The sequence below is a fragment of the Sceloporus occidentalis genome, unplaced genomic scaffold, assembly GCF_023333645.1.
Source record: "Sceloporus occidentalis isolate IW3139 unplaced genomic scaffold, rSceOcc1.0.p SCAF_4, whole genome shotgun sequence".
Taxonomy (NCBI): domain Eukaryota; kingdom Metazoa; phylum Chordata; class Lepidosauria; order Squamata; family Phrynosomatidae; genus Sceloporus; species Sceloporus occidentalis.
In genome coordinates this window covers 139,505,897-139,523,608 of record NW_028316984.1, presented here as the reverse complement: position 1 = coordinate 139,523,608, position 17,712 = coordinate 139,505,897, and the positions used below count along the sequence as shown (strand labels likewise).

Genomic DNA, 17,712 nt, shown 5'->3' with positions numbered 1-17,712 from the left:
TCAGAGAGGGTTTGTCCTTGACTCCTTCTGAGGCTGAGAGGGTGGATTTCCATGGTCAAGTGGGGATTTGAACTCCAGAGTTGTAATCCAATGCTTCAAACCACTATACCTCACTAGTCTCCTTTACAAAACAATACATTACCTTATTCTCTACACTATAAACACAGTAACAAATACCAAAATCCAAAACAGAGTATATACCCTCTCAATGGTGTCAGCAGATTTATTAAAAAGGGACTCTAAAAGCACCATAACACACATTAAATTTCTCTTTTTCTCCTAAAAATAATTCCACCTTTCCCTATCATTTACAGGGGTTTCAACAAGTCTCCAAGCAGACCACACAAAGAGCCTCAAGCTGAGCCTTCAGTCAAGTGGAAACTAGGCTAACGTTTAAACAGGTGAAAAAACATATTAACTGGCTGGGAGTGCATTGCTGATCAAGCTACTGTATCCAGTGGATAAATATTCCAGTGTTTTAAAGGTTGTTTCCATTCCACCACTGTACCCTGCCTGGACTTTGAGATGTCTGAGAAACTATCATCTTGCCAGAAGGAGAAGCTGTAAACTGAAGATCAAAATACGGAAACAGTTTTTATCTCATGCTGACAACACAGCAGTATGTGCTTTCTTTAAACAAAATGCCACAGAAAGAGAAAGAAAAATTAAGTAACACACAAACAAGCAAATACTAATGTGGGACAACCAACTAGAGTTAGCCCTCTGTATCCCCAGATTCTTTTTCCATGGATTCAACCATCCATGGTTTGAAAATATAACCCCCCCCCCCCAAATAAATAAATAAATAAATATTCCAAAAAGCAGACCTTGATTTTGCAATTTCATATAAGGGATATCATTTTACTATGCCATGGTATATAATGGCACTTCAGCATCCACGGATTTTGGTATGCATGGGGAGTCCTGGAACCAAACCCCAGCAGATAACAAGGGCTCAGTGTATTTTTTGTTTTTCTAGCATTTTTACAACTATCATTTTGTTTTATTTCATGTAGTGCATGAGGATGGACTGATTTGCACTTTACAGAGCTGAGAAATCTGTTCACTCTATGGCTGCAATACAAATTTCTAAATATCCCAATTGTACCAGATCCTGTCTGATTTTGGAAGCTAAGCAGGTGTGTTGAGTGTGTTGTGTTGTTTCCCTTCAAGTCATTTCCAACTTGAAAGGCAACCCTAAGTCAACCCTATCATATGGTTTTCTTGGAATGTTTCTTCACAGGAGGGTTGCCACTGCCATCATCTGAGGCTGAGACAGTGTGGTTTGCCCAATGTCACCCAGTGAGTTTCATGGTCAAGTGGGGATTCAAACCCTGGTCCCCAGAATTGTGGTCCAATGTTCAAACTACTAAGCCCTCCTTAGTACTTGGATAGGAGACAGCACACAAATACAAGGTGTTGTAGGCTATATTTCAGAGAAAGGAACTGGCAAAAAAAGATGAATTTTGAAAGCACGACTACTCAGTCTGTTACAATGCCAAATAAACAAAACATCTACTAGATGTTACTAAACCTGATTATTCAGTACCTAGGACTTCAAATACAAGGTTGTCTTCCCTACCTCCAGTAATAACTCCCACAGTCAGAACTCTAGATCCAACCCATAGTCTTTTCTTCTTCAATAAATATCCATCTTTATAAAAGTGCATACTGAGTTTAAAATTGTTTTAATTGGTTTTTAAATATTTCTAATGACCTTTTATTGCACATTGTTTTGGAAGCTCTGATAGGGAGAAAAGTGCTTAACAAAAACTTTTAATAATGAATAAGAAAATAAATCCTAGATGTGGTAGTGCGAAATGGCACTGAGAAGGAAGAGTTCTAACAAGACAAGGAACAGAAAGTGGGCAGAGACAAAGGAATATGCTTCCAACAAAAAAGTGCAGAAACTGGGAGGGGGAGGAGAGATGGGGAGGGGCTCAAAGTTTTTCTAAAGCTATCTTCTGTCATTCCTACTCTGCATAATTCAGCATTAATTCCACAATGGACCCTGGAACAAAGCAGTGCCTGCCTTTTTGAAAACAAGTCAGTGTTGTGAATATACGATTCTGAGCACAAAGTCAGTCATCTGTCTGCCACATTAGTATACAGTTCAGCAGGAATACCATTGGATGTCATCAGCAATTTAAGCCACTGTTCTCTGTGGAATGGCTGTCAGCCCAATGCAGAGCCCCTTTACCATAAAGCTGCTTTTCCATTCAGTGAGCAGCTCCCTGTATGCTATGGAGATGGTTGCACAGGGCTGCTCTTGTCACTTGCAAGGGAGCTTGGTACAGATGCATATGCCTAAATTATTTGTTCACATATTCTGGGGAGGGAAACTTGTGCCTCATTGTCAGATCTTATACAGCCCTCAGCCTGATCTCCATGCTGATGCACCTTTATTTTTGCTGAAGCTCTTTTATTTTATGTTGGATACTGTTACTAAGATGTGAAGGACCACAGTGATTCTTGGTAATAGCTGAAATCCTACGCTTTGAACCTTTTGCTTCTTATCAAGCACAATTTAAATTACTTTTGCTACTCAAGAATTATATTCCAATTGATTCAGATAGTATATTCCAGTATATCTATTTCATTTCTTACACGGATATCATTCCCATGATCTTTCACTCTGATATCACACAGTGTAATTGGTCCCACAAACCACTTAACTCTCACACATTTATCTTTCTCCTGCATATGGTATAGTTTCCCTTTCTTTCCAGGGGCTATATCTCCACTACTTTGAACTGTAAGAGTTCTAAATCTGCTCACATGCATGCACAACACACTTAAAAATGGAGACTGCAAATTTCTATAGTCCCTACTTAGGTTTGGACTGAAATGTCCTTCTGAAATTAAGTGACGAATCATAGAATCATAGAATCATAGAATCGTAGAGTTGGAAGAGACCACTAGGGCCATCCAAGTCCAACCCCCTGCCATGCAGGAAATCCAAATCAAAGCATCCCTGACAGATGGCCATCCAGCCTCTGTTTAAAGACCTCTAAGGAAGGAGACTCTATCACCTTCCGAGGAAGTGCATTCCACTGTCGAACAGCCCTTACTGTCAGGAAGTTCCTCCTAATGTTCAGGTGGAATCTCTTTTCCTGTAGCTTGCATCCATTGTTCTGGGTCCTGTTCTCTGGAGCAGAAGAAAACAAGCTTGTTCCCTCCTCAATATGACATCCCTTCAAATATTTAAACAGCGCTATCATATTACCTCTTAACCTTCTTTTCTCCAGGCTAAACATCCCCAGCTCCCTAAGTCATTCCTCATAGGACATGGTTTCCAGATCCTTCACCATTTTTGTCGCCCTCCTTTGGACACGCTCCAGTTTCTCAATGTCCTTTCTGAATTGTGGCGCCCAGAACTGGACACAATATTCTAGGTAGGGCCTGACCAAAGCAGAATACAGTGGCACTATTACTTCTCTTGATCTAGACACTATACTTTTATTGATGCAGCCTAAAATTGCATTGGCCTTTTTAGCTGCCGCATCACACTGTTCACTCATGTTCAACTTGTGGTCTACTTGGACTCCTAGATCCCTTTCACACGTAGTTTCATTCAGCCAGGTGTCACCCATCCTATATCTGTGCATTTTATTTTTCCGCCCTTACATTTCTCTGTGTTGAATTTCATTTTGTTAGCTTTGGCCCAGCTTTCTAGTCTATTCAGGTCCACACTTTTGAATCTTGATCCTGTCCTCTGGGGTATTAGCTATTCCCCCTAATTTGGTGTCATCTGCAAATTTGATAAGTATGCTCCCAATTCTGTCATCCAGGTCATTGATAAAGATGTTGAATAGCACTGGGCCCAGGACAGAGCCCTGTGGGACCCCACTGGTCACTTCTCTCCAGGATGAAAAGGAGCCATTGTTGAGCACCCTTTGGGTTCGGCCGGTCAACCAATTACAGATCCATTTAACAGTTCCTTTGTCTAGCCCACATTTTCCAAGCTTGTTTGCAAGAATGTCATGGGAAACCTTGTCAAAGGCCTTACTGAAATCAAGATATACTATATCCACAGCATTCCCTTCATCTACCAAGCTGGTAATTTTATCAAAGAGATTAGATTTGTCTGGCATGACTTGTTTCTCTGAAACCCATGTTGACTTTTTGTGATTATGGCATTGCCTTCTAGATGTTCACAGACTCTCTGTTTAATGATCTGCTCCAGAATCTTTCCTAGAACTGATATCAGACTAACTGGACGATAATTGTTGGGATCCTCTTTTTTCCCCTTTTTGAAGATGGGGACAACGTTTGCCCTTCGCCAGTCTGCTGGGATCTCTCCTGTTCTCCAGGAGTTTTCAAATATGATTGCCAATGGCTCCGATATTACTTTTGCCAGTTCTTTTAATACCCTTGGATGGAGTTCATCTGGTCCCGGAGACTTAAATTCATTTAGATTAACAAGGTGTTCCTCTACTATCTCTTTACTTATTCTGTGCTGAAATTCCCCTATTCTGTCCTCTGCTCCATTATCCTCAGGTTGAGCACCCTTTGCCTTTTCTGAGAAGACTGAGGCAAAGAAGGTGTTGAGTAATTCTGCCTTTTCTCTATCTCCTGTTAGCATTTTGCCATCTTCTCCACGCAGTGGCCCTACCGTTTCCTTCTTCTTCCTCTTGCTGCAGACATATCCAAAAAAGCCCTTTTTATTGTTCTTAACCTCTCCAGCAAGCCTGAGTTCATTCTGCGCTTTAGCTTTTCTGACTTTACCCCTACACATGCCTGCTATTTCTTTGAATTCCTTTTTCGTGATTTCCCCCTTTTTCCATTTCTTATACATGTTCCGTTTCAAACTTAGCTCGGTTGAAAGTTCCTTAGTCATCCATCCTGGTTTCTTGAGACACCTCCCGTTTTTCTTTCTCACTGGAACTGTTTGAAATTGTGCCTTCAGTATCTCCCTTTTGAGAAAGTCCCATCCGTCCTGAACTCCTTTATCTTTTAGTATTTCTGACCATGGAATCGACCTCAATACTTCTCTAAGTTTACTGAAATCCGCTCTCCTAAAGTCTAGGATGCGTGTCTGACTCTGCCTGGCTTCTCCTTTCCACTGTATTACAAACTCCAGGAGAACATGGTCACTTCCACCTAATGATCCCACCACTTGTACCTCATTAACCAAGTCATCCTTGTTGGTTAGGATCAGATCTAAAATAGCTGACCCCCTTGTTGCCTCTTCCACCTTTTGGACCATGAAATTGTCTTCCAGGCAAGTGAGGAATTTGCTAGACCTTGAGGATTTTGCTGAGTTTGACTTCCAGCAAATATCAGGATAGTTGAAATCGTCCATCACTACTACATCTCTCTTTTCTGACTGTGTGGTCATCTGTTCTAGAAAGATATCATCCAATTCCTCCGTCTGACTTGGGGGTCTGTAGTAGACTCCCACCGTAACACCCTTGTTGTTTCCCTCCCCTTTGATTCTTATCCAGATGCTCTCCACCTGGCTTCCATGATTGATGTCCAGGATCTCTTCACTGGTGTAAATATCTCTGACATATAGTGCTATTCCTCCACCTTTCCTGTTTGGCCTATTTCTCTTAATAAGGTTATACCCCTCTATTTCCACATTCCAATCATGAGACTCATCCCACCAGGTTTCAGTGATGCCTATTATATCATATTTGCTTTGTTGTACTAGGAGTTCGAGTTCATCTTGCTTATTTCCCATGCTCTGTGCATTAGTGTAGAGACATCGCAGACCATGGTTCCCTTTTACTTGCTGCCTGTGCAAGTTTTTTTTGCCTCCCACTGTTGGGTCCTTGCACTGTTTGCCTTGTTTCCTCTATGTCAGTTTGACTATTTTCGCCATCCCTTTCGCCTTCCTTAATATTGTCTCCCTTCCCCTCGGAACTCAGTTTAAAGCTCTCCTGATCAAGTTCTTGAGACTGTTGGCAAAAACATTTCTTCCAACTGGTGTGAGATGCAACCCGTCTGTTGCAAGAAGTCCCTCCTCATGGAACCGCAGCCCATGATCGAAGAATCCAACTCCTTCTCGGCGGCACCATCTGCGAAGCCAGTTGTTCACATCTGCTATTTTCCTCTCCCTTCCTGGACCTTGCCCTTCAACTGGCAGAAGAGACGAGATGACAACCTGTACATCCATTCCTTTCAGTTTCCTACCAAGCGCCTCGTAATCCCTTTTGATGTTCTGAATGCTGTGTCTTGCAGTATCATTAGTTCCCACGTGGACCAAAAGGAAGGGGTATTGGTCAGTAGGCTTGGATAACAAATATTAATATGGCTCTTTGGAAAGAAGTTACTGTGGGCCCTCCACATTTGCTGGGGTTGGGGTGTAGACCCATGTGAAAATGAAAAGAAAAAAAAAACCAAACGAACAAACACTCAAACAAAAAAACTTTTTTAAACCTAAAATAACACCTGTCTAGGAATCTCTAGATCCTCTAGCGCAACTTTATGACCAACATCTGACAGATGCTGAGCACAGAATTACACTGGAGGACATTCTAGTGAGAATGTATTTTCTCTAGGAATCTTTAGATCCTCCAGTGTGATTCTATGGTCAATTTCTGACAGACTCAGGCTAGAGGAGAGATTCCTAGAGAGAACATATTAATCAAATCTGCAAAGCCGCAAATGTGGAGGGCCAACTATACTTACAGATTCCCTATTGCATAGTCTATATATACACACCTTAACTTTTCCTCACCACCAATTTCATTGTATCCATCAGGAATTTTTAAAATATAGCAAAACTAAGCAGGCAGTGGGATTTTTTTTTTATTGGGAAATGCATTTGGGGAAATCTCAGAGCCACTAAATCTCCTGAAAATCTTATAAGCTTTTAAATGACATGCCAGCTTTTTGAGGAAACCACCTTGCTATTAAAAGCAGTGCAGTCAATGCTGACATTCAAATCACACCATAGTAGTGCTTAGCCACAGTATTTGGATAGAACCTCCATGTAAGCATAAGTATAACTGAACTGCCTCTGAATACTAGGTGTTGGAGACAAAAACAGGGAAGGGCTGTGGCAAACATATTTACAATCTTATGTCAACCACATTTTGGGGACAGCTGTTATCTACTTTTTAAATACGTACTGACCTTTCCACAAGGTTTTGCATGACAATCAGGCTTTAGGAAAATGGATTTCCAGACAGTTGATATTTTTCTAATGCTAAGGGCAGTCTGATAACAATGTCCATGACTTCCTCTGTACCAGTTTCTAAAGAGCAAGTAATCCTCTAAAACAGCCTTCCCAAAAATGGTCCCCCCAATATTTCTTGTCTGACAACTCCCATAACCTCAGAACAGAATAGCAAATGACAACGATGGCTGGTGATGATGCAATTTTTACCAGGTTAGAAACAGGCCCTTAGTTAACAGTTTAGGAATGGGTTGTGTGCTCCTACTGAAATCACAAGTGTGATCCCACCTATTCTCATTTTAGCACCTCTTCCATGATAATAGTATAGATCATGTTCAACGTTTGTTAAGTTGAAATAACTGTTCCTGAGAATATGCTTTTGCATCTCTCAGGAAGGAACAGACACACTATTAAAGGACTGGGCTTAACAGAAAAAAGATTTGGATTAATCATGCAGGTCTTTAGTCTCACTGCATCTTGAAGCCAGATTCTTGTTGGGGCCACACATTAGCATGAAAATTGCCAAGCAAGTGCTTCCATTTTCTCAGAGGCTGCCTAAATGTAGTCCAGGTGCTATAGACTATATTTCAGAAGAAGGAGCTGGCAAAACCACCTCTTGAGTATTGCTTGCCTAAGAAAACCCCATGAAATTCATAGGGTTACCATAAATCAACAAGCAACTTGAAAGCACATTATTATTCTTTATTTACATAGCGCTGTAGATTTACATACAGACACAGTGCAGGCAATAATTCCACAAGTACTCGCAAGAGTCCTCTCTCATTTTGGATTGAGAGGGTAGGGAGTAAACTGATTGTTGCATAATGGGTATATTTGTGTCAAAAATGTATTGTATCTAATAATAATAATAATAATAATAATAATAATAATAATAGTTTTATTTGTATACCGCCCTTCCATAAGATCAGGGCGGTTTACAGCAGTTAAAACACACAACACAATATTCAATTAAAACCATCCCAAAATTACATAAATCATACAGTGAAACGAAATCAAAACAGAAATCAAAACAAAACAAAAACAAAAGCCCCTGGGTTAGCCAATCCATTGCCTGTGCGGCGGGGGGGGCCTATAGGGCCTTAATCGGGGAATGCTATTTGAAACAGGTAGGTCTTCAGATCCCGTTTGAATTGGGCCAGGGAGGTAGCTGAGCGGAGCTCTATGGGCAGCGTACTGTATTCCAGAGGGCCGGGGCGGCGATGGAGAAGGACCTCCTAGAGGTGGAGGATAATCTCGCCCCAGGAACCCTAAGTAGTTGCTGCCCAGATGTTCTGAGGGTGCGGGGCGGAATGTATGGGGCCTTAAAGGATTCATTGCAGTCACTGAAATATAATGATAGGTCTCTTTTGAAATCAATTTATATCAGCAGTCACGTGCTAAAGTGCTCCAGCTTCTTAGGCCACCTAGTGGTGGTGGTGGTGGTGGTAGTGATGGTGTTGAGTGCCGATTTATTGAGACCCTATCATGAGGTTTTCTTGGCACATTTCTTCAGAAGGAGCTTGCCATTGCCATCCTCTGAAGTTGAGAGTGTGTGAGTTGTCCAAGGTCACCTAGTGGGTTTTTACATGGCCAAGCTGGGATTAGTATTCTGGTCTCCAGAGTCGTAGTCCAATGCTCAAAGAACTACACCACCCTGGCTCTCAGGCCATCTGTAATTTTAGTTCATTAAAATGAACATCTGACTAGAAGTTTCATGAATATTTGGAGCATCACAGATTGAGCTCCTCAACAACCAATTGATTGTTACAATGACAACCTAGAAACAGAACTGCTTGGCACATCATGTCTGACGCATTGCTTACCAAAGTGTCACGTTTCTATCCCATTCTAAATATTCACGCTAGAAGGGACTTCTGAAAATAATAGGACAAGGACTTCCTGTCCTTGTACACACATTACCACCAACACAGATACAATGGCTTTCGTTTTGAAAATATTAAAAAGGAAAGTTTCAGAGATAAGAACAGACCAGTTTTAACCTGAATCTCAGATCCTTAGCTGACTTATGTAGGAGATTGCACAAAAGGTGAACTTTGTTTTATATATGCTGACTTCTATCAAATTCCTAACACAAAACAGCTGTATATCACTTAGCCTCAAAGAGAAGGTTGTTATCTCCACTCTGTGTCACAGAATATTCCTAACATAGATCTTCCCTTTAAGACTGCATACTTGCTGCAGCCACCTATCTGACTCATTTCAAACCACAAAATAAAGAAAGAATGAGGCATAGGGAGCAAAGAACCCTCTCTACGAACAGAGTACAAGCATCAAGAACTTAGTCAATATCCCCAAAAATGATTGCACTTTCCCCTTTCTCAATGTAAATAGCAGCAAGTATGTAGCAGGAAAAAAGAGGGGGCTCAAGAATATAGTTTGGAAGAAGGCTAATATCTGCCCCATACTCCTGATTCCATTTTCTGATGGCGAGGAGGCACATTTTGCAGACAATTTATTTGCCTCTACAACAATATTTGGAAGTATCACTCTAACTACACCTTTATAGCTCCATAATTTACATAAAATATTTATGTTACAGACTTCACCATAGGAGAGATTAGAAACTACTCACAAGCATGCACTGGAAAATTCTTTTAAAAATAATCAAGTTGGCTTTACATTATTATTATTTATTTTTTGGGGGCACCATTGAGGTTATGGATTCAGTGGCACAAGCTCATCTTTTAATCACTGTTACCTGCTCTGAGCCACCACAAAGAGGGCTAGAAACTTAAGATAGGAAAAGTTTTACTTACATGAATCCAGTCCTTCCACCATACACGTGCTGAAGATAACCAGTGGGAAAAAAATCCCATGACTGATCAAGGTAAGCAGCGATGTTGTGGTGCTCTTTGTTGCTACCATTCCATTGCACATCTTTTAGACAACAAAAAATTTAGACCTTTTCCCCTCTCCAAAGTTTTAAGGTTTTGCTGGCCAAAATGAACTTTATCTATAACAAAAGGAGAGAGAAAAAAAATCAAAGGTTAGATAAAACGTCCTAAGCAGGGTGGGAGAGAAATGAAACAAAACACAAGAAGTCTTTTAAAGAGATCGAAAAACAGAAGAGGCCCAGAGCCCACAAAACAAAGAAACCTATCCTGCCTGAATGGACTCATGTTCAGGCAGACTGTACAGAAAAGAAAAGAAAAAGTTGCATATATGTCAGTGGGGGTTAGAGAGATAACCCGTCAGACTACCTTACCTGGAGAATTAATTCTAAAGACTTCAGGTAAACCAGTTTTGCTAGACAGATGCTTCTGTGTCTTTTAACACAGAAATGGCAGTCAGACTAGGCTAGACATATAGGATAAATAAATAAATAGAACTCTTTCATTATACACCTGTAGAGAAGCAGATTTTCAACCAGAAACCCCTCAGGAAAAGAAATCTCTTGAGTCTAGAGACATACGTTGCCTAAAAGGAACTAGTTGCAGTGTCAGAATGTCACAACTCTGAATTACAAAAAGCATAGCTATTTAAACTCAGGGAAGTGACATCATTCCTTCCTGCCAATATACTATTAGAGCCAAACCAATGGTCTATGTCACCTTCTATATTCAGAACTCAAGCCAAATACCTAGGCAAAAACCTGTCCTACGGCAAGGAGTTTCAGGAAGTCAACAATATATTCAAGGCAGTCTTAAATGCAATCCAGAGTTGTTAGTCTCATATAACTACCCTGGCCCCAAACAATTTAAAGACTCCCCTGATCTCAACTACTCAGAATGGGATTTCAAAACATGTAAACAAAAAAAGGTGTAGCATGAATACAGACTCTGAGATACTGGTTTAAATCCAATCACTAATCCCAGGTACAGCAGACCTACTGAATCAATGGAACTTAAATAAGCATTGATATCAAATTCCTTTTAACAGGTCTAGTCTAGGTGGGAGTAACAGTTGGATCCTAGACACTGTTCAGAAAGTTTTCGAGCAATGGACATCAAACATATACATCTTATTTGTCCTTTTAACCTGGTGTGTGTTTACCTGATGTCTTTTTAAAGTGATGTTGTTTGTCTATTATTGTTGTTATTCCCTGTGATCCATGGGGAGAGGAGGGTAAGAAATAATAATAATTATTAATTTTATTATTATTATTATGTCCCCCCCCCCCGTTTCCATGAATTCTTTATTTTATTTTATTTTTGCAATATGGTTTATTAATTTTACAAGCAAGAAAAATAAAACATTTAAAACGTACACTCTTGTTAATATCCCCATTTAGTCTCCAATATTCTCTTATCCTGTTTTACTTCCATACATATACACACTCCTCTTCCCTATTATCCGTCCCTCCTTTTTTCCATTTCCTTCTTTCCTTCTCCTTCCCCTCCAGTCCACACATCCACCCATACCTTCCCTCCTTTACCATCCTCACACCTTCTTCCACTTACTCAAACCCAATTCTACATTCTTTCTTACTCTCCTGCTTCTTACTCTTCCATTGCAGCATCCTCACTACCTAACAGAACTAGCTCGTTTCTTAAAGTGTCTTTTTATCCATTATGTATTTTCCATCTGTACTCAACTACTATTACAGTATTTTCTTTTCAATAGCCAACTACTATTAATCTCTTTGTATTCCAACTATTACATAATTATCCTATTATACTTCTTAAACCTCTATCTTTCCCATATTTCTATTAATCAACTCTCTCTCTCTCTCTCATACACATACACACACACACAAACACACACACTGATTCAAGCATCCACAGTTTGAAACTATTTCAAAAAGATATAAATTCCAAAAAGTAAAGCTTGATTTTTCTTACTCCCTTGTATTTAATGGGACTGTTGCATCCACAGGTTTTGGTATCCATGAGGGAGTCCTGGAACAAACCACAGGGGATATCAAGGGCCCACTGTACAACAACAACGGGGAAATTTTATTTAAATGACACCCCCCCCCCAAAGTTGCAGCACTTGACTACTAATCAGTGTAAAATGATAATGGGGGGAGGGGGGGCAGGGATGTGGTTGATTTCCAAAAGCTCAGATACCCAATACTACAAACTACCATTAGTCTAGATCAGTAACAATTAGAGTCCAGTAATTAGAGACTGGTACAATTAAGGGGGGAAATGCCCCAATGAAGTTGTTTTAGCTCAGAATCTTATGAATTACTTGGTGAATGCAAATGGTTCTTAAGTGACAGCAGCAATGCAGGCCACCTTGCGGCTGCTCCATCCCTAGACAGCAGTTACTTCGGTTGCTATGGAGAGAAGGCACTGCTCCTGCCATTCCCTCCGTGCTGCAGTGTGGTGGCACTACTTCCCGATCATCTGTTTACAAGGCCTGACTGTTCGCTTTCAAAATACCTAAGACATATTTGGAACAGATATCTGGACTGATGGAAAAGCAACAGGGAAGAGAAAGGAGCTCAAACTATAAAAACTGTACTGCTCCGTATCTTCAGTCACCAGTACAGATCACCATAAAACCATTTGGGAAATATGGTTGACCGGAGTGTGGAAAAATTACTTCCACAAACTCTGTTAAAACCTTGTTGGTATTTACAAATTGAAGAACTTAAAAACTAGAGAGAGAGAGAGAGAGAGAGAGAGAGAGAGAGAGAGTTTTTAAGCTCATATATATAGTTCCTATGTTCATAAGAAACACACCCGTTAAAAACTCAGTAAGATTAGAAGAGACAACTAAAAAGCAGAAAAGAGAAATACAGATTAGCAAAAATTAGAAAACTCAACATGACCCATAAGGTAGTCAAGTACACTAATAAGTCAGATTTTTGAAAACCTCAAATTTGTTTGATTTATTTGGAAAGTAAGATAAACACCCCAAATTTGTTTGATTTATTTGGAAAGTAAGATAAACAATGACATGACAAGCATTATGAGATCATATAACTGTAATTTTGGTAATAATGTCACAATATCTAACTGATAAATGGAATATATAAGATACTGTTGTTGTGTGCCTTCAAGTCATTTCCAATTTATGGTGAGCCTATCTTGGCAACTTTCTTCACAGGAGGTTTGCCTCTGCCATCCTCTGAGGCTGAGAGAATGTTACTTGGCCAAGGTGGCCCACTGGGTTTCCGTGCCTGAGCTGGGATTCGAACCCTCATCTTCCAGCATCCTAGTCCAACGCCCAAATCTATTGATAGTTTAATTATAACTTTTGCATGACATACATTTTTAGATGTAGCCATTTTAAGCTGCTGAGTCCCAGGTTGGGAAGACATCAGGCTATAAATAAATATAGTAACAATTAAAAATATAATAATTTATATTTGTGTGAACGAATGAGCACACACATGTTCACTTTATGGCAGCTGTAAGTGCAGGCCCCTACAGCCTGCAGGGCATACAGCTCCTTTTATCCCCAAGATGTTTCTCTTGGAAATTCTGGGGAGGATATTTTGTGTGCATGCTACACAGAGAGACACACAGTTTGGAGGGAGAGTGGAAGGTATGACAAAGCAAAGAGGCTGAGGAGGGCAAAGGAGGATGTATGCAAAAAAAGTACCAACTCAAGACTGCAATGGAAGACAAAACTGGTGCAAATACCCCCTCAGCCAGCAGCAGCTTTTAGACAGGGTTACCAGATGACATAACCACAAAGGCACCACAAAATGATGGGCATTCAAGAGAAATACAGGGCATTACACAATAAAAGCTAAAAACTCTCATTTAAATATAACAACAACAAGTCCCTGCAGCCTCCTCCCTCCTTCCTGGCCTCCGCGGCGGCCAGGAACGAGGCAAGGCTGCGGCGATCGCCGCCGGGCTCCCCGCCTCCTTCCTGGTCCCTGCGGGGACCAGGAATGAGGCAAGGCCACAGCGATGGTCGGCGGCCTGCTCGCCTCCTTCCTGGTCTCCACGGGGGCCAGGAAGGAGGTGAGGCCCTGGCGATCGCCGACGGCTCCTCGCCTCCTTCCTGGTCCCTGCGGGGGCCAGGAACGAGGCGAGGCCCCGATCCTGGCCTCCGATCGTGGCGAGGCCCGGGGCCCAGGCGGGGAGGGAAAGCCTCCTTAAGTGGAGGCTTTCCCTCGCCGCTTGGCCTCCACTCCCCGCCGTGATCGCGAGGGAAATGTAGGACAGAATTTTCAAATGTAGGACACATTTTTGTGTGTCCTACATTTGAAAATTCTGTCCTACATTTTTCCCGGTTTGGAGGTCCGGCACTATGGCAACCCTATTTAAACTGCATAGTGATTTGGTATGATCTGGTTTAAACCACCATGGTTCCCATTTAATCTGAATCGCTGAAGCGATTCCAAAAGAGGAGCCATGGTTTTGACTTATTTAACCTGTGTCAAAAAGACACTGGGTTTTTTTTTCCGAATCTTTTGGGCTGAACCGATTTATTTTCAAATAAATCGATTCAGCCCAAGTAGGAACCAGGCAGATTCGAATTTGCCCTAGTCTCTCTGCCCCAGCCTGCCCCTTCACCCTGTCTCTCCTCCATCCTGGCCTTGCCTCCTTCCACCCAGGCATGCCTCTCCTTCGTTCAGCCTGCCTTCTCCACCCCTGGCCTCCTTGCCTCTCCTGCCTCCTCCGCCCACGGCCTCCTTCTGCCGCAAACCATAGTGGGAACCACGCTCACTGCTCATTTTTACTCATGCACAAAATCACTATTGTGCTCCACACTGTACGCACTTGTGTACAACAGTGGGACAGGAAGAAGACCTTGATTTTCTGCCTTGAGGTTTCCAAGGTGCAGCTGGTTGACTTCTCTGGAAAACAGCACAGTGGATTCCACAGTCCTTTGGACCAACCCAGCAGGGCTTTTCTTATACTACACATTAGTGGTTTTAAGTGGAAGCAAGTAAAGAATTAGTACTTCCGAAAAACGTCTGTATTGGTATTATCTTCACTTACTTTCTACTCTTAAAGAAAACACAGTTTCCACCAGCATCTCACATCTAGGTCTGCCAGAAGTTTCTCAGCAGGGTTCTTCTTATGTTCTAACAGATATGTGGGCCCGGCTGACAATCTTTAGCCCACACTGTAAACATCTTCTTTGGCAGGCCAAAAAAGTGTTTCTTTCACACTAAGTAATCATTTGCTGATCTCAGCAACTCACATGGGCATATTTCCCAGATTCTAAGCCAAAGAAACCCTCCCCATGCAATCCAAGGGCATGAGAAAGACACAGCATGAAGTAGACATGTTCCGGTGCTTTAAGGACACAACAAAGCAAGGCTACAGAGCCCGCTAGGACTGTAGGAATGAATATTTGTCCACTTTTAAATACCACATGGGAGAGTCAGTAGATATAATATGCTTATGTTTTTAAATGAGCAGATTCCATATTTATAGATTATTTATTATGCATTGTATAGTTAACATTGCAGAAACAATATTTCTAAGGGAAAAGCTTCCTGAACAAAACAGTCCTGGATAAGATCACCATGGGTAAAGTAACAGAATTTCCATTTGCAACTTAACTCGGGAATGATCATCCAAATACAACAGAGACAATGGAAGGGTATGAAAAGCTTCTTGAAAGTAGAATGCTTGAAACCAAAAGTCCCCAACATGTTTCCAAGTCACAGAAAGCATCATTATGCTCAATGTCTCACAGTTTTTATCAATCTGGCACACACACCCTGATGCATGGGACTGCAACTCCCATTGCCCACAGCAAGCATGATCATTTGTGGCCTCACACAACTGAAGGATGCCAGATTAGGGAAGGCTACCTTACAATGCTCACCAAAGGCACTACCTTTCTACGGTGGTGAGATTGCATACTATTGTGAGGCAAGAAGCAGTGCTGCTGGAAGGGCCTTGCATGCCAGCTTGGTTTTTGCTGAAGAGCCTGACTAAATGTGCCACAGGTACTGAGCAGCACTGCAGCAGTAGTAGTGGATATGATATTGGTGGGGGATCTCTTCTGAGACAATAGCAGTGGCACCATCGCTAATGCTTGTTAGTACTGTGCAGAAAGAGGCATGGAAAACCCCTTAGGATGTCTTTTACCACAAACCCCCTAAAATGACACACTCCAAACTGAAACAAGAGATAGTGCCATCTAAGAGGTCTGATAACACTCAAAAAGCTACTGGGCTACAGCAGAGGGCAACTACAAGTATCACTGTAGTTAATGACACAACTGGACTCAAGTTGAAAGGTCATTCAGGTGTTGTCATGTTCAGAGGTGAAAGGAAAATCTGAAGATGCACAACACATATTATAAGAACACAAAATGTGAAAAGCATGAATCAGGGAATGCTAGACATAGTAAAAGAAGAAATGAGACACATAAACAGTACAATACTTGGTATGATCATGCTGAAGAGCAAAGAAATGGGACATATTGGCTCCATCACACTGCTGAAATAATCCAGTTTGATCCCACTTTTATCTGCCATGGCTCAATGTTATCGAATCTTGGGATGTATAGTTTTGTGTGATATTTAGCCTTCTCTGTCAGAGAGCTCTGATGCCTCAACAAAGTACAATTCCCAGAATTCCATGGCATTGAGCCATGGCAGTTAAAGTGGGGCCAAACACAATTATCTGACTGCACTGCAGAAATAATCACAGCCTTTCAAAGTAGTAAAGGATCACAACACCTTCTCTGTTTGAAAATATCACTGCTTTTTTCTAACAAATGCCTATGAGTTAAACAGCTGTTGCTACTAAAAAGTTTTTCTCCCATTACTCGGCAACAGACTTCTGTTTCTCAGCAACAGGTTATCCTTGATGATGCATAATAATTGTAAATATATAGAGATAAAATGGTTTACAGAAGCACCTTGTTCATCGTACTTTACTCAGTAGCATCTGTCAAGGTTGTGCTTAAGGAGGAAAATGAGGGAGGGGCTGTTTCAATGAACAGAAGGCCCAAAGCCTTCTTACCTGCAGGCAATAAAATTTTATGCCACAGAGTCAAAGCAGGTCTGGGTTTGAAATACTTGCAGGGAGCGGATCTCAAATGTCAGGTGTTCAGCAACCAGCTGCATAAATCTAAGGAGTAGCTTAAAGGCACATTTTACCTGGGCTGACTTCAAAGACTAGGGTGGAACCCCACCTTTAGATCTTAAGTCATAAGATAGGCTTTTATTAAATTGTCCTAGACCTACAGGTCTGACATTCCTGTGCTTTCCCTCTTTCATTCCTCAGCCCAAGATGTTTGAGGCTTCCAACTGCATTCCCCATAACTACCCCTCACTCTCACTCTCACAAACCTTCTTTGTTTGCAACAGTTCTCCAGAAGAATGCATTCTGAATTAGACCACAGAACACTTTCTACATGTACAAAAGATTACTGAAGCCAGGGTTATTGGGGGAGGTGGGCAAACAAAATTTGAGTCCCTACCAGGATTTTACCTTTTTTTAGTAAAGCTTCAAATCAGTTTCACTAGGCATGAAACTCTAGCCAAACATATGGGTGCACCAAGAGGCTGGTTTTGTTATTTTCCTGGTCACTTGGGAGGAATAAGGGGCAGAAGCCATAAAAGAGAAGGAAGGGAAGAGCAGCAGGAGACCAAGTTCAAAAGGTAAAATCCCATCTTTAACAAGACCTCTCATCTGCATTTGAATAGATATTGTATTATGCAGATTTTACAAAAGAAAACCCAGCACAAT

The 17,712-nt window shown here is 41.3% G+C and overlaps 1 protein-coding gene across 4 annotated transcripts in view; it reads right to left on the bottom strand.

Annotated features, from left to right (window-relative positions):
• SUSD6 (sushi domain containing 6) overlaps window positions 1-17,712 on the bottom strand; it is a 90,788-nt gene that overhangs the window by 37,882 nt on the left and 35,194 nt on the right. For all 4 annotated transcript variants that reach the window (XR_016280955.1, XM_089521765.1, XM_089521764.1 and 1 more), the window contains one exon: window positions 9,904-10,100. Coding sequence is in view for 3 of the 4 variants with exons in the window: in XM_089521765.1 (XP_089377891.1) it covers window positions 9,904-10,024 (121 nt within the window). In the remaining variant the exon portion in view is untranslated. The remainder of the gene's footprint in view (window positions 1-9,903; window positions 10,101-17,712) is intronic.